This window comes from Dipodomys ordii, unplaced genomic scaffold, assembly GCF_000151885.1.
Source record: "Dipodomys ordii isolate 6190 unplaced genomic scaffold, Dord_2.0 Scaffold45, whole genome shotgun sequence".
NCBI classification, from domain to species: domain Eukaryota; kingdom Metazoa; phylum Chordata; class Mammalia; order Rodentia; family Heteromyidae; genus Dipodomys; species Dipodomys ordii.
Window position 1 is genome coordinate 10,629,683 of NW_012267261.1, and position 23,627 is coordinate 10,653,309.

General features: G+C 45.0%; 1 protein-coding gene across 1 annotated transcript in view; it reads left to right on the plus strand.

The window, feature by feature from the left end:
• The first annotated feature begins 22,234 nt into the window (after positions 1-22,234).
• The window catches only part of Adcy5 (adenylate cyclase 5), a 144,367-nt gene continuing 142,974 nt past the window's right edge, over positions 22,235-23,627 (plus strand). The window contains exons 1-2 of the mRNA XM_013019326.1: positions 22,235-22,296; positions 22,493-22,587. Of these exons, the coding sequence (XP_012874780.1) occupies positions 22,235-22,296; positions 22,493-22,587 (157 nt within the window). The remainder of the gene's footprint in view (positions 22,297-22,492; positions 22,588-23,627) is intronic.

The following is a 23,627-nucleotide window of genomic DNA, read 5'->3' on the forward strand; positions in this document are numbered from 1 at the left end:
CATCAGGGACCCAGTCTTTTATTTATTTCTCTTTGAAATGCCTCATAAGGTTATTTGAGAATTAGGTGGGTTATTATACATGCAATATCTAGTATCTGGCACAGAATACGAGCTCAATGAATGTTAACTCTCATGATTATTCCTTCCTCATATCCCCATTTCTTCCTCCTCAAGATACAACTGGGTGCAACCTTCGCGCCCACATATATCCAGTGGTCCACACATCTGCCTTTATAGATGTGGTAGTAGAGTGGAGTGTGGCCATATTTGGCATTATCTCTGATATCTGCAGGCCTCTTGGCTCCTTTGTTCAACAACTGGACCTTATTTAGCTCTCTCTTTAAAAATTACTCTCTTTGAGTCCTACAGAAACATATCCTGGCCACAAGCAATACTAGGAGTATACAGACATCATGGAAGAATACCATTTCATCCTCATGAACCAAAATGTTTTTGTTTGGCCCTGACAATTTAGCTGGTCATGGCCTCTAGCTCTACCAGCACCTGGTATATAATGTGCTACCTGGGAAAGATACACCAATGTTAATTGGTAATATCAAATAATTCAATTTATCAGTCAAATGAAGGAGGCAGCCTGAAGGTCATGGCAGCATTGAAGGAGCCACTAAATGTACTGCCTAAGGACTCCTCACTCCAGGTGGGGGGGGGGAGGAAGGGAGAGGGGGGGATTGGTATAGGTCCTAGGCTCACAGGAGAAGGGAAGAAAGGCCCTAGGGCATGGAGCAACCAAGATACAACAGGAAAGTGTTAGCAGTTGAGTGCCACTGAACAGTACCTAACATCAAGAAAAACTCTCAGTCTGATCAGTGACACATCTTGAGGTCTCACGAGATCAATCAATCGATGAATCATATGTCCACTGGCCTTTATAAAAAGCCTCCTTGGTTACCTTTGTTTTTGTGGAATGTTTGCTACTTAGGGACAATTACCACACTGCATCATAGTTGGTATGCATCTAATTACGTGGCAGATTAATTTTGTTATTAGCCTCCTTTAATTATACGGCTCAACTCTCCACTACCCCCAAACAAAAGCAGAACAACAACAGTGAAGTCCCACTGCAAGAGGTAGGCAGGCAGGCTTCCAGCCCAGATGCCACAAGGGGAGCCATTCCCCCAGCCAGAGCGGCTCATGTGGCTGCTGCTGTTCAGAGCGGCCTGTCCTGAGCACTTGCTGTGCTGGGCTGAGTGTCTCATCTCCTCCCACACAGCACAGCAACCCTGCTAAGACCCACTTAACACACACACTCTTTGTGCGGCTACCCCTAGAAGCCTCACGAGGGACAATTCTCTCTCATTTCCTGGGCTAGGGGAGGGCTAGCTGGTTGTTGGCTGAGAGGACCCCCAGAGTGCCCAGCAGGTGTTCGTGCTCTCTTTAGTGGGGCCCAATCCTGCCCCACCTTCTCTGTCCCCACTCCTGCCCATGGCCTGGCCACAAGCCCACCCATGCTTATCCCAAGGCTCTCTTGTTCCCTGACTCTCCTGTCCCTGGTTTCTACAGTGACAGCAGAAATGCTGATGGACTCTACCCATGGTAGCCAGAGAGGGGCGCTGGGCAGAGACAGGAGCAGCAGAGAGAAAAGCCAGGCAAGCTCTGCAGCCGCACAGTGGCCCTGACATTTCTAGAAGGCCGAGAAGAGCTCTCTGGAACTGCCCCCACCCACCAGGCCACTGTGGCTCTCACCTGTGCTCTGTGCGTCCTCCTTAAGGGAGCTCCAGGCAGCCATCCATCCCCCAGTACAACACAGGCTGGCTGGCCTCCCTCTTCAGGAAGATCACCCCTCAGCAGGCAGCTCTTTTGAGGAGGAAGCCCTTTGGAGGCCTAGAAGTCTCCATTCTCCTCCTGGTTCCCATATGCCAGAACCTTCTCTGAGCTGTGTTCTAGTTCGTTCAACCATAGCTTTAGAATACCTGACATCCACAGAGCAGGGACTTCAGCCACTCTCAGCTCACACTTGAGAGCCAATGAGGCCCCCCCCCCACAGGGCCCTGAGGCGGGAGCTGCCATCACTAACCTCTCCCCTCCCTGCCACTGAGGTGAGCACTTCGTGGGGGCGGGGGGCGAGGGGGGGGCCGGGAGTGGGACTTACCAGGATGCACAGCCAATGGGTTACAGAAGCAGGTTTGAAATCTGAATTCTTCTGCTCTAAAAACCCATGCTTATCCTCAATACCACAGTGCCCCTGTCCCACCCGGATACTGCATGGATACTTGTTGAGTATCACACTTTGAAGCTGGCTCTCACACTGGGTGCTGAGGATGGACTACAGCAAGAGATGCAGTAGAGCTGGTGGAGCCAGGGTCCAAGCCTTGCAGCACCCTGAGTAAGGTCTGTTGTCCTGGGGTTTGGTTGCTGAGATGCACTGGGAAGAGGTGGTGTCCCCAGCCCAGACTCCAGTCCCAGCCACAGGCATAGTGTTTGGATTAACTGGCCTCCACAGCACTGCAGAGGAAGCCTTGGCCGGGCCGAGGCACTGGCGGTGGCCCCAGAGGATTGAGACTGCCTTGTGCCCAGCCCTCTTTCAGCCCTCATACCAGGTTCCACATGTGGCAGGTACTCTGATTGGGAGAGTAGGAGAAGTAAGTATGGAGGGGGGAGAAATAGGGAACAAGAGAATTCTGCAAAATCTTGTAATTTTCAAGGCCTTTCCCCATTTAGGAATTGCTCAGCCTCCATAGGAATTTCACAGGCCCATGGGATCCTCTGGCCATGGAATCAGTTCATCTGCCTCTAGCCCAGGACTGGGCAGTTTCTCCCTCTCATCCAAACTCTTCTGCTCTTCTCAAAGCTCCCCACAAAGGAAAACTCAGCTTTGATTTGTGGCAGTGATTCATAATCTGTGGTCAGGGAAGTTCTGAGAGTCTGACCCCTATTTTTTCATATGTCATTTTCTAAACTCCTTTCCCCTCCCCTTGAACACAGATTAACAATATCAGAGCTCTGATGGTTGCTTAGAGACCATGTGAGTGGTTTTCAAATAGGTTTTATTCCTGCTGGGGCTGGCTTCAAACCATAGTCTTCAGATCTCAGCCTCCTGAGTAGCTAGGATTACAGGCGTGGGCCGCTAGCACTGGGCTTCAAGTAGGTTTTATTTTTTATTTTTTCCACCAGTCCTGCCTGGGGTCTGAACTGAGGGCTTGAGTGCTATCCCTGAGCTGCTGTTGCTGCTTCTCCCCTTCCTCCCCCTCCACTTCCTCCTCTTTCTTCTTCCTCCTCTTCTTCTTCTTCCTCCTCCTCTTCTTCTTTTTTGTTGCCAGTCCTGGGGCTTGAACTCAGGGTCTAGGCACTGTCCCTGAGCTTCTTTTGCTCAAGGCTAGCACTCTACCACTTGAACCACAGCACCACTTCCGGCTTTTTTTTGTTTATGTGGTACTAAGGAATCAAACCCAAGGCTTCCTACATGCTAGGCAAGCATTCTATCCCAGAGCCACATTCCCAGCCCCATATCCCTGGGCTTCTTTTGCTCAAGGCTAGTACTCTACCACATAAGCTACAGTGCCGCTTCTGGTTTTTTGAGTATTTTTCTGGAGATAAGAGTCTCACAGACTTTTCTTTCCAGGCTGGCTTCAGATGGCAATCCTCAGATCTCAGCCTCCTGAGTAGCTAGGATTACAGGCCTGAGCCACCCGCATCCAGCTTTTTTTTTTTTTAAGTAGAAAAATCTATTTTCCAAAAATTCAGAATCTAAACTCTAAAACATTAAGTTGACAAAAGCAGCAGCTCTTGTTAATATAAGAGGTAGGATCCTGCTTGTAAGCTATTCCCCAGCAGGTCTCAACCTAACACTGTGCCCAAGAAGACCCCGGAAAGGAAGCATTTTGCCATAGCCTCAGCCAACACTGTTGGACCTCAAGGAAAATCATAGTTTCAACCCAATGCAACAATGAGATGTACAAGTCGTTATGTCGAAAATGAAACTTTGCGTGGGGGTGAGGGGGGGGGGGGGGAAAGGATTGGATAGGGGAGTGGGGGTGGGGGGAGGATGGGATGGGAAGGGGAAACAAAGGAGGAGGCTACAATGCTTGATAAGAAATGTACTCATGGGCTGGGAAGGTGGCTCAGTGGTAGAGTACTTGCCTTGCATGCATGAGGCCCTGGGTTCGATTCCTCAGCACCACATTAGCAAAAAGAAAAAAGCCAGAAGTGGTGCTGTGGCTCAAGTGGTAGAGTGCTAGCCTTGAGCTGAAGAGCTGAGGGACAGAACCCAGGCCCAGAGTTCAGGCCCCATGACTGGACCTAAAAAATAAAAAAAGAAATGTACTCATTATCTTGTCCATGTAATTGTAACCCCTCTGTACAGTATTTTCACAATAAAAAAAGAAAATCATAGATTCAGATGATCTGAAGATGTGTGTGTGTGTGTGTGTGTGTGTGTGTGTATGTGTGTGTGTGTGTGTATACATGTACATGCGTGCACACTCAAGTCCTGGGGCTTAAACTTAGGACCAGGCTCTGTCCCTGAGGGTTTTTGTTGGTTTTGTTTTGCTTTTGCTCAAGGCTAGTGTTCTACTACTTGAGCCACAGTTCCACCCCTGACTTTTTGGTGGTTAATTAGAAATAAAAGTCTCACAGAATTTCCTGCCTAGGCTGGCTTTGAACCATGATCTTCAAATCTCAGCCTTTTAAGTAGCTATGATTAGAGGTATGAGCCACTAGTGACCAGCTTTGAATATATACTTTTCACTTTTTGTTTATTTATTTTGAGACAAGGGTCTCACTATGTTGCCCAAGCTGGCTTTGAACCCCCAAAGTCAAATGAATCTCTGAGAGGCCTAGCCTCTCTTGAGCCTTGAGGACTAAGATACACATCATTATGCCTAGCTAACACATGTCCTTGAGGCCAGCGCTGGTGGCTCATAACTGTAATCCTAGCTATTCAGGAGGATGAGATCTGAGGATTGCAGTTCAAATCCAGCCTGGTTTATCTCCAATAAACCACCAGAAAACCAGAAGTGGTGCTATGGCACAAGTGGTAGAGTACATATCTTGAGCTGAAAAGCTGAGGGACAATGTCCAGGCCCAGAGTTCAAGCCCCACAACCGACCAAAAAAGAATATATATATATATATATATACTATGTAAGTATATTTCAATATCATCTGAAGGCTATGTATTGTGTTTGTTTTGTTTTTTTTCTCTTTTATGATATCTAGTACTTCATTATGCCAAAAACTCTCAATAAGAAGTTGGCAATGCAAATTGTACAAACATGTTTTGCAAATCTCCAAATCTTTGAACAAAGATGGTCATCACATTTTCCCAAACATTTCCACGGAGTGAGGCCCATGTTTTTTGTGTTATTTACTCATTTATTTCTTTTGGAGTGCATTTGGAGCACAACCCATCCGATTGCAAGAAAGATCCAACTGGAATGAAATGGCAGTGCCCTTTGCGCTGGGACTCATTAAGCGTCTCTGCCCCAGGGATCCTGGGATGCTCATGGAACCAATTTCCTTCTTGGGATCACTAACATTATCCCCTAACTGGAGCTCTGAAAGGTCCTGTTCATAGCCAGTGCAGTAGGCCTGGGCTGGCCTCTACTAGGCCGCATTCCAAGCATCAGGACCAGATCTCATCTCTGATTCCCACAAAATACAGCTCTCAGTCCCTCTATGCTCCCTTGCCCTCCTCCTTCACCTCTATTTGGCTCCCAAAACCCAGAGCAGGGAGCTGTGGAATGTATGTCTCAGGTGGGCAGCTCAGTGGTGGACTTACAGGATAGTCATTTTCTATGCCAGCCTTAGAACCTTAGTCTATATACGTACGTTGACGGCAGCAGGCACATTATGCATGTTATTTATTAAGCTTCTAGTATATCCCAGGCACTGTGCCAGATCGTCTATTCCTGTCAACAAAGCATGGCAATATCATTTTCTCCACTGCGTGAATAATAACTCTGAGTTGTGAGCTTGAGCCAATATTACTTCACTTAATGTTCACATATATTGTTTCATCTAGGACTAAGAATAGTTAACTGTTTTATTGTTCCTGTTGTTGTTTCTGCTAGTCCCAGGGCTTGCAATCAGGGCCTAAGTGCTGTCCTTGAGCTCTTTTGGGCTCAAGGCTTCCACTTGAGCCACAAGTCCACTTCTGGCATTTTAATGGTTAATTGGCATAAAGAGTCTAATGGACTTACCTGCCTAGGCTGGCTTTGAACCTCCATCCTCAGATCTCAGTCTCCTGAATAGCTAGAATTACAGATGTGAGCAAGCCACTAGCATCTGGCTGGTCTTCTCTTTTGCTTCCTAAGGTGAGCAGTTGGCTTTATCATGTGCTTCCTGCCATTGCCATGTGTGTCAGCTGGTTTTCCATTACAAAAACAACAACAAACCAAAACCCTATGAGATGATTAATTTATATAAAGAGAAAAGATTTATTTTGGCTTCGTGGGTTTCAGTACATGGTCAGTTGACCTGGAAGCATTTGGGCCTAGGGTGAGGCTGAACATCAGAGCAGGAGGAAGGTAGAACAAAGCTGCTTACCTCAGGGCTGCCAGGAAGTGAAAGAGAGGAAGAGTCCCAACATCTCCTTCAAAGACATGACTCCAAGGACCAGACCTCCCATCAGACCCATCTATTAAAGGTTCTTCCTGCTGGGCTCCGGTGGCTCACGCCTGTAATCCTAGCTACTCAGGAGGCTGAGATCTGAGGATCTTGGTTCATAGCCAGCCCAGGAAGGAAAGTCAGCGAGACTCTTATCTCCAATAAACCACCAGAAAACTGTAAGTGGCGCTGTGACTCAAGTGGTAGAGCGCTCGCCTTGAGCTGAAGAGCTGGGGGACAGTGCTCAGACCTAGAGTTCAAGCCCCACGACTGACAAAAAAAATAAAATAAAATAAATAATAAGGTTCTACCACTTCTTAATTATTCCACTTTGGGAACTAAGACCTCATCACTTTGGGGCTACTTACACAAACCTGGTTTTTATCTGGCATCCCCAGTGGAGGCCTAGAAACAATGGGCTGCCCAGATCATGGACTCCAACCAAAAGAAGCATTTATTTGTCTTTGTAGATTGCTTTGGAGATCTTGTCACAGTGATAGAAAGCTGACAAGTACAGAGAAACTGACAAGCACAGCTTAAGTCTGTGCCCCTAGCCCTTCTAGATTCCTGTAATAAATTCTGTTCTACATAAAATAACTACTGAGGGGCTGGGAAGGTGGCTTAGTGATAGAGTGCTTGCCTTGCATTCATGAGGCCCTGGGTTCGATTCCTTAGCACCACATAAGCAGAAAAAGCTGGAAGTGGTGCTGTGGCTCAAGTGATAGAGCACTAGCCTTGAGCTGAAGAGCTGAGGGACAGCGCCCAGGCCCAGAGTTCAGGCACCATGACTGGCAAAAAAAATAAAATAATAACTACTGATCACTATACATGCAATTTAGCCCTGGCTGATACATTGTGATCCACTGATTGTGTCATGTCATGGAAGAAGGTATCCTTTGAGGTTAAATTAGGAAGTCCATAATCCTAAAGTGAAAGGTTTAAATTTGTTAAATCAGTTCCAATGAAAGACTAGTTCCTCCTTTTCTTATTTGCCATTGGAACTTGATGGCTCTAAAGGAAGAATGACGGTATGTCATTTATTGACTACTTAGCCACAGCACTGGAGGAACATGGCTCTGGTACCCACAGTATCCAGGGCCCATGTCAAATGCCACAATGTGTCTATGGATTTTTTTTCCAATTCTGAACCAGAGTTGGGGGCCAATGAGAACTTTTGTTGAGTAGGTGTTGTTTGTGTTAATTCTGAGGTGCTGGAGAGGGAGCCCCGGGCCTTGCATGTGGTAGGCAAGTTCTCTGTCTCTGAAGCATACCCTTAGGCCTAGTTTGGTATTTGAAATAGAAATATAAAATTCAAGGAAAATAACTCTGAAAAGAAAGTGAGGAATCATCCAGGGGGATGCAACCAAACCTCTGAGGTGCAAGAAGTCTTGCTTGGGAAGAAGTGCTTGATGTTTAGAGGCTAGGAGAATCTGTCTACCATCCCTGCTCTGCATCAGCACTGAGAAGACCCTAATACAGAAGTCTGCTGAGGAAGGAAGGCTCCAGATACAAGGCTGGAAGTGGTGGAGGAAGGGTAGGTTGTTACCTACATTCAGCCAACTTGACTTGTTCAAGCTGGTGCTCTACAACTGGAGCCATTTGTCCAGCCCAGCTTTTTGCTGGCTCTCTTTGGAGATAGAGTCTTGTGGACTTGTGTGGACTTGGAGACTAGATGGGCTGTGTCTGGCTTCAAGCAGCAATCCTTCTAATCTCAGCCTCCTAGAATTACAGGCCTGAGCCGCTAGTGCCAGGCTGTGAAGTGAGTCTTAATGCGGTCAGCAGAGCCTGGCTGGTGGGGACATGAGAACTGATGCTACATGATGGACTTACAGAGACAGGAAATGACTGTCATCTTCCAGGCCAGTGTGGTGAGAGGTGATGTCCCCTCTCTCTAGCTCTGTCTCTCTGTCATGTCTGTATCTCTGTCTCCTCCACCCAACACTTTAATATAGAAAGTTTCAAATATATACAAAAGTAGAGAGAATGGCATCACAAACCTCTGATGATCCAACACCCAAAGCGTTTTCCTTCCTTCCTTCCTTCCTTCCTTCCTTCCTTCCTTCCTTCCTTTCTTTTTGCCAGTCCTGGGGCTTGAACTCAGGGCCTGGGCACTGTCCCTGAGCCTCTCTGTGCTCAAGGCTAGCGCTCTACCACTTGAGCCACAGCACCACTTCCGGCATTTTCTGTTTATGTGGTAGTGAGGAGTGGAACCCAGGGCTCGGCAAGCACTCTCCACTAAGCCACATTCTCAGTCTTGCATTTCTTATTAACCCAGCAATGTCTAAAATGGTTTTAGTCTCTGATCCTCTGTTCAACTACAATCTTGTATGTATGTGTAATGAGATTATGAAATGTTAACTCACATCCTTCCTCTTCTCCTTCTCCCATTCAGCAGTGGTTCAGAGCATGACCTGCCATCTCTAGGAGAATGTAGAGGATCTGCCAAGGGAGATTAAGAGAAAGAAGTGATCTCTGTAGTTGTTAGGGCTGAAAATCAAAGCACCTTAGACTTGGTGGCTAGGACAATAAAAACTCAGTTGTCTACTGTTCTGTAGAGAAGTCTGAGAGCAAAGTATGGGCAGGGTGGGCTCCTTCTGAAGAGAAGGATCTGCTCCAACTCTCACATTATTCCTTTTCTTTTCTCATTTTTCTCCCATTGTTCATGGGGCTTGAGCTCAGGCCTGGGTACTGTCCCTGAGCTTTTCCACTCAAAGCTAGTACTTTACCACTTTGAGCCACAGCTCTACTCCCGATTTTAGGTGGTTAATTGGAGATAAGAGTTGCACGTACTTTCCTGACTGGACTGGCTTTGAACTTGGATCCTCATATCTCAGCCTCCTGAGTAGGTAGGATTACAGGCAGGAACCATCAGCGCCCAGCTAGACTATTGTCTTCTTTCTATCATTTCCTGTCATCTTTCCTCTGTAAGTGCCTGTATCTACACTTTATCTTATATAAGGACACTGGTAATATTGGATTAGGACAGATCTTGGTGATTTCAGCTCCATTTGATTATCTTTATAAAGATACTGTATCCAAAGAAGCCACTTTCTGAGGTAATGGGGGTTAGAATTCCAGTAAATGAAATTTTAGGCTCTGTAATTCAGCTCATAACAAGTCCCCTGACCTAGGCTGAATGAATATCTTGAAGAAACACAAGTTGATTTTCACTGGGGCTGGAAGGTTTTCTCAGGTTGGAGGACTGGCAAGAAGGCTTTTGGGGATGGGGAAAGAGAGGTAGAAGGGACATTGGTCAGCTTCCAAAAGGCACTCTGTGCCTAAAGTGGCACAAAATCAGCAGTAACAGCGGACAGCTAGGATCGTTGGCTTGTGAGTGAGCATCCAAAAGTGAGGTCCTACTTAAAAAAGGAACCCAAAGAATATTCAGGGTGAACATTTTATCTAGCCTTTGGGAATAGGTCCTAGGAATCTGAAATTAATTTAGAAATTTGGAAGACTTACCCAGGTGCTGGTGCCTCATTCCTGTAATAATACTAGCTACTCAGGAGCTACTGAGGATTACTGTTCAAAACCAGGCCAGGTAAAAAGGTCGATGAAACTTATCTCCAATAAACTACCAAAAACTCTGGAAGTAGAGCTGTAGATCAAGTGGTAGGGCACTATCCTTGAGCAAAAGAAGCTCAAGAACAGCACATAGGCCCTGAGTTCAAGCCCCAGGATCAGAAAAAAAGAAAATGTGAAAAACAAACAAATTAATAGGAGCTCATCTAGAAAACACTTAGGGTCCACCCTACCCTCCTCTATGCTATAGCATTGACACCAAGGCTCAAAGGGGAAAGTACTTGACCAAAGGCAGTCACTGACAGTAGAAGTATGGACTCCTGATTTTCATCAGGACATTTTCCTGGCTGGGATCCACAGCCAGGTCTTATCTGAGAGGTGTCTCTCTGCGCACAAGACAGCTGGTTTCCTGAGTCGTCTTGGAATGGGCCTGGAATCCCTTCTTGGGATCTTGTCAAGCTTTTGTTGTTCTTTTGTTTTCACCATTGGAATAGACATGTAGTGTACTGTGTTCTTTTGATACGTATCCCATAAGTCTTACAGGGCAACTTTGCTTTCTAGCTCAACAAAGCATTCCATTTCCTGCTCTGTAATAAGCAATTTATCAAAAGGACCTTGGCTCTACGTTGAACTTTTGTAGTAATTTGACAAGAGGAAGATTTGGGAGCTCATGACATATTAGGCGGAAAACACCAGCAACTAGATGATGATTTTATGATATAATGATGATTTCATTATCATCCAGTTAGGTTATTTTGCATATAAACTAAGTTCCTTTGCAGCTATGACTGAGACCATCTTTGTAGAACTCATCCTTAGCAGTTTGTAATACGGTCCTTTCTGCTTTGACTGGTGAGACTGGGTTCCTTTGTCTGGATAGATAACCCTTACTAAAAAGGTGATTGATACTGGGATGATGGCAAGCAAACACCAATCACAGAAATGAAACTTTGAGACTAGGTATTTGTCCTAGCTGAATGGGAAGGCAATGATCCTACCAGGAGTAGGGGAAAGCTTCTTGATACTCTGCGTTCCACAGTGAGCCCAAGATGATCACCTGTGGGCAGCTAGAACAAAGACAGAGCTTTAGTAGAGGGCTACAAAGTCTGGGGTATGGGCTGGCTGTTTCAACCATCTCTAAAGGAAGAAATTATGACTGAGGATTTTTCTTGTAACTAACACACATATATAACACACATAAAATGTTCATAAGGTGTACAATTGGATAAGTTTTGACACATTTCCATACAGTTGTCTCTCAGTCTTCACAGAACTTTAATTCTAGGACTGCCTAAGGATACCAAAATCTGTGTATGCTCAAATGCCTTATATAAATGGTGCAGTATCTGCATATAAGTCATGCACATCTCTACATTATTTATAATACCTAATACCTACTTATAATACCTAATATGATGTAAATGCTATGGGAATAATTGCCAGATTATTCTATAGGGAGTAATGACATTAGAAAGTCTACAATGTTTATTCAGTACAGACATACCTAAGTTTTAAAAATGTACAAAATGCTCATTATGACATTTTTATACGTGCAGGTAATGCACTATGATTATAGTCACCCCTTATATTGCCCTTTCTTGTCCTCCCACCTTCCCTTTTCCTTTTCCACATCCTCTTACTTTTCTATCCCATATACTAGTTGTCTTTCTGAGTCTGGCTTATTTCACCTGACATGATGACCTCCAGTTCCATCCATTTTTTTCTGCAAACAAAACAGTTCTTCATTCTTCATTACAGCTAACTACTCCATCATGCATATACATTACATTTTCTTTATTCAACCATTGATGGCCAGCAAGGCTGATCCCATTACCTGGGTATTGTAAGCAGTTCAGCCATAAACATGCATATGTAAGTGTCTCATAATAAGTTGACCTTGATTCCTTTGTGTATGTGCCAAGAAGTGGTATAATTAGATCATAAAAGATCTACTTTTGATTTCTGAGGAATCTCCATTCTGATTTCCATAATGCTCAAGCTATATTTCTGCCAACAGTATATAAACATTTGTTCATTTTCCTTAGTATCCTGGTCAACTTTTGTTGGTTTTTGTAAAAAGACCAGATATCAAGGACCATACCCTTTGTGGACTACATTATTTCTATCACAGATATGCAGCTCTGTGGTTGCAAACCATAGCTTTTTCAATAAAACTTTATTTACAAAAATAGGAATTAGGCAGCTCTATCTATTGAGTCCACTCCTGCCTTGCTCAAAGATCTGTAATACAAGGTTCTTCAAGAGGACGCCCATGGTTCTCATGCCCTACCTTCCACTTCTTTGTTGTCCTCACACCTGTAAGTAGGATCAGTTTTGGTTTTCTGTATGTCCTGGAGGACCAGGTATGCAAACTGACGCAAAACAGCTGTCTATGTGCCAGGATTGCAGGTGCACAAAGCAAAGTGCTACATCATCCAACGGCATCCTCTCTGCCTGCTTTTAGATGATTTAAACAAATAAAAAAACTTTAGAAGGTTATATCAAATTCTATCCCTAATACTATGGGATCTTAAGTTACTCTACTTCTCTGTCTGCACCCTATTGTGAAAACACGTATTTTTCCTAACATTCTTTATGTTACTGAGTAGACAAGAATGAGATGTTTCTTACCTGCCTTGGTTCACTCTCTACCAGACAGTTCCAGAGCTGCCTTCTCCTAAAGACTATTCTCTACCTTTCTTTTAAAAAGCACTATACTGATGTATGAAATTATTCATGATTATTATTATTTTAATTTTGAAGTAATTCTAGAAAACCTAGTCCCAGGATTTCACAATCTGTCGCCATCCTTCAGTGGCCCAGCTTGTTGCCAGGGAGAGAGATTATCTGGGTTTGGGGAAGGTCAGCCAGCCCCAGCACGATCACTAACACAGCTTGGCTTGCCACCCCCCTGTCACAGATTCAGAGGCAGAGACACTGAGCCTGGGCCTGGGCAGGAGCTCTCGAAGGCCAAGCAAAGTGGCCACTGAGAGGAGAAACAACACTTAGCACCACTCCAGCTTTCTCCAGGTCATTCTAATCACCACCCACGCCTACAGGAGGACAAAGCTTACTAGTCTGCAGGCAGGCGGCCAGGCTGTCAGGATCCTGAAAGAGGGACTGTCTTTGAGAACCAGGACTTCATCTGCATAGCCCTGGGGGCCCTGCTTTGAACAGAGCAGAGATGAAAGAGAAGATTTCTAGACTACTAGAGGAGATGGAACACAGACAGCACAGACATGAAAATATTTATCACAGCCCTCTATAAATGTATGCAAGAGCTGGAGACCCAGAAATGTACCTTATTCCAAGCCAGCCTCAGAAATGAGCATCTGCACCTATGAAGAATAAATTTATTCATTTGTTATTATGAAGAATCTCTGATTTTACATAAGGGTGAATAATTTGAAAAGGATTTTCACATCATTATGAAATTCTGTTCTTCATAAGAAGTCATTATAGGAGGCAGGAGAGTATTATTATCCTGGCTGGGTCTGCAGGGGACAGGTGAAGTGGCTTGGGTGGAGGGAGCACAGTTGGAGAGTAGTAGGGATGGTGGAGATCCACCACAAAGTCTGACTCCAGGCTTAGTGCTCTGCCCTAGAAGCCTCCTGTGTGGAGTGGGGAAGATTCAATGAGGAGAAAGAGGAAGAGATGAGCTGACAGATGAATGATACAGCAGAGTTGGCTCTGCTTCCAGACTTTTAAGTCCAGTTACTTCCTCCTCCTCTTTCACTTTTATGTGTGGTACTGGGGTTTGAACTCATGGCTTTTAACTTCCTATGCAGGTAGTCTATCACTGGAGCCACTTTACCAGCCTGTGTTGGCAATGGCCTTTTTTTTTGTTTGTTTTGTTTTTGAGACAGGGTCTCACTATATAGCCCAAGTTGGCCTCCAAGTCTCCATCCTTCTTCTCAGCATCCTGAGTGCTGAAATTACAGGTGTTACCCACCTTGCTTAGCCCAATTTCCCTCTTCTTGCTTTGTAACATTTCAGGACCAACATATTTTAAAAATAGACATTATGTTTTCTTTTTCTTAAAGAAAAAGATTTGCCATTGAAAATGATAACACCATTTCTTTTTGGTCAGTCATGGGCTTGAACTCTGGGCTTGGGCGCTGTCTCTGAGCTCTTCAGCTCAAAGCTAGTGCTCTACCACTTGAGCCATTTCTAGTTTTCTGGTGGTTAATTAGGCTGGCTGTGAACAGTGATCCTCAGCTCTCAGCCTCCTGAGTAGCTAGGATTATAGGCATGAGCCACTGGTGCCCAGCTATGTGCCACTGGTGCCCCTCTGTACATCACCTTCATAATAACAACTTTTTTTTTAAGAAAAAGAGAGCTTTCAATAGTAAATTTCTATGGGCATCTAAAATAGGGTTCAAACTATAAAAATGATTATGTGAACAAAATTTGGGGAGATACAACTTTGGAAGACATCAATATAAGGTATGAAGTCTCAGAGTAGTCAATTACATGTGTACATAGCTAGGGGGTATCTGTGGTCCCAAGGGGTGGGATAAATAACCTGACAGGAATACAGGTGTCTGACTTTCTCTTTAATGGCATGTGAGGGGGCTGCAGGCTCACAGCACGAATGTGTCTATGGAGGTGCCCTCATGAGAAGGGGCATCTACGTGTGTGGTGGGGAAGCCAGGCTTTCAGAACCAACCCTGAACCTTGTTGATGCTGCCTTTCAAGAAGGTTGCCTTTGACTTTCCTAATGAAAAATTAATAGCCACTTACTTGCTGCTGCCTTTAATTACATTTGCTAGAGACAAGTGTCTGCCAACCAGCATGGCTCTGGCTAGCTTCCTTGCTGGGTCTGCTCTCAGCAAAAGACCATTTGGTTTGAGAGGAAGAAGGGTGCCATTTTGACTGAGCAGTTTGAAGAAGCAGAAGCATGTTGGGGTGGAAGCCTTATCATAATTTCCGCTAACAGATCCTGACCATTGGCATCCACCTGACCAAAGGGCTGAACCAAATATAACTTGGTAGGGTCTGGACTGGGCTTCTAAACCTGTGAGTTGACATAATAAACATGCTCCCCCCACAAATACAAACCCACTTTTCCAGCAGGTGTAGATACCACTAGGATTGGTGAATTATTAAGACATTTAATAAGTAATTTAATTAAGTAATTTAATTAGTAACAGCTTTTTACCCTTATGTGTTATTATTAGCTAAAAACCTAGCCAGGTGTGGTGGCGCATAACTGAAATCCCAGCACTCAGGAGGTTAAGGTAGTAGAATTTAGAGTTGGGCTATGTAAGGAGACTCTGTCTCAAAAACCCTAAAAAAAAAAAAAAAGTACATGTACACTTCCATGAATTGAGTGTTTCTGCCTAACCAGATTCACATGTGGAAATTTTAAATGCCTCCATTCAATAGTATTGGGAGGTTAGGTCTTCCTAGTGAAAGGTGAATGGATTCTTGCCTTTCTGGAAAGATTGGGTTAAGCATGGGGGAGCTTGGCCGTTCTCAGCTCTTTCTGATGTATCCCCTGGCATTTCCACTTTGCACTGAGAGGTAAATTAGCCTGAGGTCCCCACCAATCTTGAACTTGCCATTTCTAGAAACACGAGCCAAAATAACATTTTCTTTTTACAAGTTACTCAGTTTTAGGGATTGTGTGATAGCAGTAGAAAGCAGAGTAAGAAATAATGCATGTTAGGTACTTGAAGTTTCCTTTTTATCTTACAAATGGACCTTCAGACAAGAAAAGAATAAGAAGTTAAAAGTAGGACAGCCTCTTGGTAATTATAAAACAGGAATACTGAAAGAAGGGGTTTTTGTTTTTATTAATGTAATTTTATTGTTATTTATTGTTTTATTGTTATTATTATTATGAAGGGGTTTACAGAGGGGCTCCCATTTCACAATTCAGATAATGCATACATTTCTCTTTTGGACAATATCATCCCTTCCTTCACTTTTCCCTAGTTCTCCCTCCTGACCCTGCAAAAATGGCTTTTTTTGGTCTTGGGGCTTGAACTCTGGACTGGGCACTGTCCCTGTGGTTAGTATTATGCTCACCTTCGGTCTTCAGCTCCACCCAGACCTGAGTCCCTCCCATCCCTGGAGTTCCGGCCATACAGCTGACCCCTCCTCTCTCTGCCCAGACCCACCTCAACTCCCATCTACCTCACTTCCAACCTCTCACACCCTGCTGTTACCTAGATAGTGGAGGCTGCCATGTGCTCTCTCTCCGGGGCAAATATGGATCCTCTAATAAACCTTGTAATAATCTTTCTCCTGTGTCTGCCTGGCTTTGTGGGGTCCCCTGGCATGGATGTGATGGATCCTTTCACCTATGCTCTTCAGCTCAAGGCTAGTTCTACCAATGGAGCCACAGCACCACTTCCGGTTTTCTGGTGTTAATTGGAGGTAAGAGTCTCATGGCCTTTCCTGCCCAGGCTGGCTTTGAAGCACAATCCTCCTGAGTAGCTAGGATTACAGGCGTGAGCCATGGGTGACCAGCAAGGCTTTTTTTTTTTTTAAGCTCACTTTTCCACTTTCCATTTTTATCAGCTTTAGTGTAATATGATTTAGGTACCATAAAATAGGCACACATTAAACTGTGTAATTCAATAGTTTTCAGTGTATTTATAAGGTCAAGGGGCCATCACATTCAATAATCTTATGACAGTTTTCAGCACCCGACTATACTCATTAGTGATTACTCCCTATCCTTTACCTTTACCTCCAGCTCTCCAGGCCTAAGCAGCCATTGATCTACTTCATTTCTTTTCAGAATTTCATATAAAATGGATCATACAATTCCTGGTCTTTTGTGACCAACAGAATCTGTATATTCAATACCAGAGATAAGACAGATAGGCAGAAGAGAAGAAGAGGTGACTAGAGGTGACCCAACCATAGAATTAATTATATTACACCAACAAACACATCAAGTGAATGCTCATAGTCAAAACCCAGACCACCCAGCTGAGAGGACTGCTTCTTGTCCTTTGTTTCATTATAATGACACTTCTGTATCATTAATGTTACCAAATGGGTTCTTCCTGCTTGTATCTGATACTCTGCATAAGCTCCTTGGCCTATCTCTTCTGAAGCTGGTGTATTCTCTGTTCTCCAGCTCACTTTTGACTTCCTAGGGGTAGCATGCTGCTAACATACTACTTGGGCTTCCTCCATTTATCTGTGCTTGGTGTCATTTTCTGCTTCAAAGTGGGAATGAGTTTGTTTGTATTTGATGTTGGTATAATATGTGGAGGGGACCCATTGCAACAATGAGATGTACAAGTCGTTAGGTGGAAAAACGAACTTTACAACTTTGGTGGGGGGGGGGAGGTGGGGAGGAGTGGGAGATTGGAAGGGATGGGAAGGGGAAACAAAGGAGGAGGTAACAATGCTTGATAAGAAATGTACTCATTGCCTTGCCCATGTAATTGTAACCCCTCTATTTGGTATTTTCACAAGAAAAAAAAATAACAAGAAAAAAAAATCAGTGACTCACAGGGCTAGTTCCCAGACTTTTAGCAAAGGGAATTTAGGAGAAAATACAAGGAAGGAAAAGTAATACCAAGAACAAGAATAAAGATGAAGTGTAGAATGTAGGGGCATTAGTCCAAAAGTTGGCCAAGGTAAGGCTGGCCTTGTAAGGTGATTGGAGGAACATTAAAAAGTCCAAGGATGCAATGGGTCTCCCCCTTAACCCTCTGTAGCAACAGTGAGAACACATTAGTCACTCCTTTTGCTGGAGGCATTAGCTGCCTCCATTAAAATGCAAATGTCAACCCCAGAGAGAGTAGAGGATTGCTCTGTTATCAGCCTTTTCCACCTCTGTTCCACTGTGAGCTCTCTCTGTTTCCTATCCCCTGGGAGGCCCAGAGGTTAAGAGGTGAATCTGGTTCAGAAAAATGTAGGGCCTGGTTCCATAGGTGACGAAGTATAAATTTATCATCTTGGCTTCCAGAGAACCAGAGGTCAAGAGCAAGAGCTGATGTCCTTGGTTTGCCCTTCAGAGTTCATGGTGTGTGTTTGTGTGGGGGGTGACAGGTTGGCTTGGAAGATGGCTCTTAGAGACCTCAGATATTTGTGGCCTTGGGTAAAACAGTGAGTCCTAAGTTCTTATGGATAGCCAGCCCTCAAGGCACCCAGTATTCTAACCAGCTAGCAACTCTGGGACTTGGGGAATTAAGTGGTTCTCTGTAGGAAGGGTAAATCCAGTTTGAAGCATGAGACTTGATCAGAAAGCACAAATGGGATTTGTACCTAATTGTGGGGAGGGGATAATCTTTAAAATCCTTCCCACCCCTGGTAGTGTTCAGAAATGGTACTCAAAGTATAATGCTTAATATTTTAAGCTAAAGGAGAATCAAAGTGATACCAAATTTTCTGCTGTTACTCTCCAGGGGCAGAGCTCACACAGCCCTCCTGGCTCTACAGCCGGCCGAGGCCACTGGGGACACAGCCTGTAGCAGGCAGAGCTTGCATAGTGTTACAGCTTAGTAGAAGACAAGGCCTGCCAGTGTTACAGCTCCAAGGCTAGTGCTGCTAAGCCTCCATTGCTGGGCCTCCTCTTGTCCCTGGAATTTGATAAATGAAGTCCAAATAATGGATGATGAGCGTCAAGAACTTTATTCAGAAAAGTATCTAGCTTGAAGACTGTTGCTGTTCTGTTTAATCATCATCTGTTCTGTTAGTCATCCATCTTCTCTTCTTTAGGTGACTGTCTCTATTCATGTCTCTGAATCTAGGCGGTATTATAGCCTGGGGTATGTGCTGATTGGTTGTCTCTACTATAATTAGGTATTCATAAGGTAGCACTTCACTAGTCTGGTCCCACAATGTTCTAATTGGCTATTAATTCTTAATCAGGTCCCCTATGCAAATCCTCTTCTCAGCATCCAGGGAGGTTATAGAAACTAGAAGGCACTAAGGATGGGCAGAGACAAGATGTTCCGATACAGTATTTCTTTTGTGTCTGGTTTTGGCTTGCTAGGCCAAAATGCTGTGGTTGTAGTGGTGGTGGTGAAGGCCTGGGTTCTACCTAATTTGCTCTCACTCTTGCCCTTTCATTCCTGACCTGCAGGCAATTTCTCTGCAATTCCCTTGTAGACCTACAGACTGGACCTTCCAGCAGATGAGCTCATAGGAAGAATACCTAGAGCCTAGCTCCAGTGACTTTGGTCTCAGGATATTTTCTGTTCTTTGGATCCATTCATCTCTGCTAACAATGATTTATTTTCCCCCAAAGATTGCCTATAGCCTACATCTGCTCTCCCATAGCTTCTGGAGCCATCTCCTAATAAGCTTGGACCTTGCTTTCCAAGTGTGGCTACATTATTGAAAATTTGTTTCCCCAAATGGGATGGACCTGATCATGCCTGTCCTCAAAACCAGGATCCAAGCTCCTCTTCGCCAAATCTGAAGAATCCAACCCACCTGTCCATCCTCACTCACCATCTCTAGTTCCCTCCCTCGCACACACCTGAGGCTCCACGCCACTCAGTACTCCCAAGATTTTTATCTAAGAGTGAGTAGGCATCTCCTATGTGCTGGGCAATAGACTAAGAACTGGGCACAGAATGAATGTGGACTCTGTCTAAGGAGTTCATCAGACTGTGGAACCATTTCCATAAATGAATTACTACCATACAACAGACATTATGGTGGTGACATAAGGAAGGTACGCTGGAGTGGAGGATGAAGGGCCTACCTGCCTGGAAGAGGGATGGCAGAGAACAGGGACATTCATTTAACTTGTGGAGGAACAGGGGGCGATGTCTGCAGAGGTAGAAAGAGCAGTTTAGGATGGGGAAGTCGAGGGTGGTGAAAGGTGGCAGGTAGAAGAAGCTGCTTTGTCACAGTTTTCGGTGGAGGATGTGATCGGATGAGAATGCAGTGGAGGACAGGTTTGAGGGGAAGGAGGGGGAGTTGGCAACTGTCCCGGAAAGAAAGGGGAGAGCATCTGGACAAAGGTAGTTGTGAGTGAATGTGGAAGAGGCATGTGTGCACAGGCAGGGGAGGGGAGGCCATCATTCTCAGTAAGTCTGGAGAATTGAGTTTAGCTTTAGATACGTGGAATCAGGGTGCCAGGATGTTCCAATAGCATACAAAGGCAGGAGGAAGATTGGAATTGGAAAGGAAGGCAAGGGCTGAAGATGTAGAGTTCAGAAATATCTTAGGAAAGAAAACATGTGCTTATCCTTTCACCAATTTTACTTGTAGGAATTTCTCCTAAGGATATAATTAAAGATGCATGGAAGATTTATCTACAAAAATGCTCATTGTTTATAACAGTAAAAGGCTAGTGAAAAGTGCCTAAAAGTAGAGGACTAGTTAAATGAATCATACTATATCCATAAAAAAAGCTCTATTTTGACAATAAAGTGGCTATTGGGTGGACAGGGGTGCACATGTGTAATGCCAGCACTCAGCACACGGAGGCAAATGAATCATGAATTCAGTGCCAGCCTGGACTACAGAGTAAGGCTTAGTCTCAAAAGTAAAATAAAATGGCTGGGCAAAGTGACTCAGGTCTGTAATCCTAGCTACTTGGAAGGTGGAGATGAAGAGGATCATAGTTTGAGGCCAGTGCAGGGAGCAAAAAGCTCTTTAGACCCCATTTTAAACACTATAAAGCTGAGTGTTATGTGCCTAGTATCCCAGCTATATAGAAAGCATCAAGGCCTTCCCTGGTATACACTTGAGACCCTATTACAAAAATAACTGAAGTAAAAAAGGGTAGGGGGAATAGCTCAAGTGGTAGAGAGACTGCTTAGCAAGCGGAAGAACTTGACTTCCAACCCCAATACCACCTTAAGTCAATAATGCTTTTATTGATTTTAAAAAACACCCAGTAAAAATATTTGTTAAGTAGAAAAAGGTAGACTCTAAAATGTATGTAACAAAACTCCTGGTTAAGAAAAAATTAAGACCTTAATAGTGTTCTTTTTTTTTTTTTTGTCAGTCATGGGGCTTGAACTCAGGGCCTGGGCGCTGTCCCTCAGCTCTTCAGCTCAAAGCTAGCAGTCTACCTCTTGAGCCACAGTGGCACTTCTGGTTTTCTGGTGGCTAATTGGAGATAAGAGTCTCACAGACTCTCCTGCCTGGGCTGGCTTTGAACCACAATCCTCAGATCTCAGCCTTCTGAGTAGCTAGGATTACACCAGTGTACGGCATACTGTTCTTTTTCTAGAAGGTAGCATGATGAACTTGCTTTCCTTTTTTTAACATTTTCTTACATCAATCAGAAACACCACATATGGCTTTTGTTGTAGGATGAATTTTTAAAAATTAAATAAAATTAAAAGTAATGATATAAGGGGAGCTCAGGAAATGAGAAGAGGATCAGGGTGGACCCTTTAATCACTACCATTCATACTTCTGGCTGTCTGGATCTGTGTCCTGAGTGTCTCTCCATATTGTGTTTGCTACCTGGCTGCATGATAGAAAGCAAGACACACTGCTGTGAGCAGCAGGCCTTGGACAAATTTCATTCTCTCAGCCTTGGTTTCCTTATTCGGAAGCAAGTAACACTTTCTTCAAATGATTATGTGAAGTAAATAGAATTTAAAAGAGACAACTGGTTTGGATCAAATTCCTATACTTGTCCCAACAGATCTAATCAAAATGGAGTTGCTCATGATTATGTGTGAAGTCCCAGGCCACCAAGCTGAACTAAGTTGCAAGAAAGTGGGGGGTGGGATGGGAGAGAACACACAGGAGTCGATCTGCCAAAATAGGGCAGCACTAGCTGGCAAGATATGGAAGTCTCTTCTGATTTACCCATTACCAGGGAAAGCACCTTTGGAACAACCTATGCACTCTTTGTTCTTATGTTTCTGCTTCTTCAGACCTTTTCTGTCTATAAAGTTAACCTCCCCAGCTCAACTCATTGGATCAATCTATTTTATAGAACCTTCTATAAAGGTTCTTGAATCACAAATAAAAGCCAATTAAGATTTCTAAATTAAATCTGTGGAAGTGTTGCCTGTTGGCATTGTTGCTGAACCATTTACTTACAGTGCACAGTAGTTAACAGCAATTAGCCCATCTTCCCTTTCTTCTTCCTGATCCTTCCCTGCTAGATCTGGATGCGACCTCTAGTCTTTTGGGGGCTCACAGTAAGACTTGATGCAGCCTGTTTCAACACTGGACATGCCCTGAGGTTTCCGTGAACAATGAACCTGGCTGACCTGCAGATAAAGGCCAGCTCAGCTTCCCTAAAAAGCTCCTGGGCCAGGTTGGTCATCTCTCTTTCCTGAGAGCACTCAGCACAGAGTTTCACACACTGGGGGTGTTGAAGACTTTGTTGACTAAGTATATGTTGCTTTTTTTTTCAATTTAGGTAATTGCGGATTACTCAAGGGTTAGTTTACTCAGATCTCTTGGAATTTTTCTCCTCCCAATCTGTAGCCCTGGCAAGGTCTGTCTGCCAGTTGGCAAAGAGATGACCAGCAGAAAGAAAGCAGCTCCCTCAGACCTCTAGACTCCCTGTCAGAAGCTCTAGGAAACAGGGTTGGGGATGAAGAGGGTAAAGTGAAGGCTGTCACTCCCCTCCCTGGGTGTGGTCAGACCGGCCGCAGGATTGCTTATATATCATTCCAGAAGTTTAGGTTTTCTTTGCCTTAATAAAGTCATTCTCACTTCTTCCTCACTCGGACGCCTTGCTAGGGTTGGCATCCTTCCTGCGAACAGCTTGTTGGGTTTGAGGCCGTTGAAGAAAGACCTTGGGTTCAAGTTAGGTGACCTGAGTGACCTATGACAAGTTGGTTAACTTCTTAGAGCCTCAGTTTCCGCCTCTATAATAACCACACAGACCTTGTCCCCTGTCACAGAAACAGGGTTATTGGGAGCCAAATACAACGTGAAAACGTAAGAATAGACAGAGACCTTCCCCCAAACGCCCAGCGCCCCCAGCGCTCCCGGTGGGGCTCTCGCTCGGTAACTACCCACCGAAGTGGTCTTGTCCGCCCCGCCCTGGCTGCATCGGCCTCACCCACTGCATCTCCATCTTTTCCTTGCTGTCCTCCAGCGCCTCAGAGATCCTCGGTGTCGGCATTTCCCGGGTCCATTTCCCGGTCTGGCTTTGGGGCCTCTCCTGGGACTCCCGGCTCTGGCTGCTAGACACAGTCGCTGCCCGGACGCCCCCCACTCGGCGCGCCCTCCTTTGGCACGGTCGCCCGGCCAGAGAATCGCCCAATAAGAGCACCGGACTCCAGCCTGACAGTTCGGGAAGCGGCCAATCGAGCCAGGCTAGGGAAGGGGGCGCAGCGCCGGGGCCGAAGTTAGGTTGAATGGGGTGGTGGTGGGGAGAAGGGGTGTGGATAAGAGGGGACACAAATTAGGCGAGGTAGGTTTGGGGGTGCACGAACCCCAGCCGGGGGCGGGGACGGAACGCACGCCACTGGGGTCCGGCAAACCGCGCGAGTCTCGGTTCCCGGCGCCAGGCAGCCAGGGAACGAGGGAGGGGGCGCAGTGAACATTTCAGGTGAGGGAGGGGAAGCTGGGGGTCCCCGCGGCTCCCCGGGCCTAGGCCCGAGGATGCCCGCGGAGCGCCAAGGCTGGGGCTGG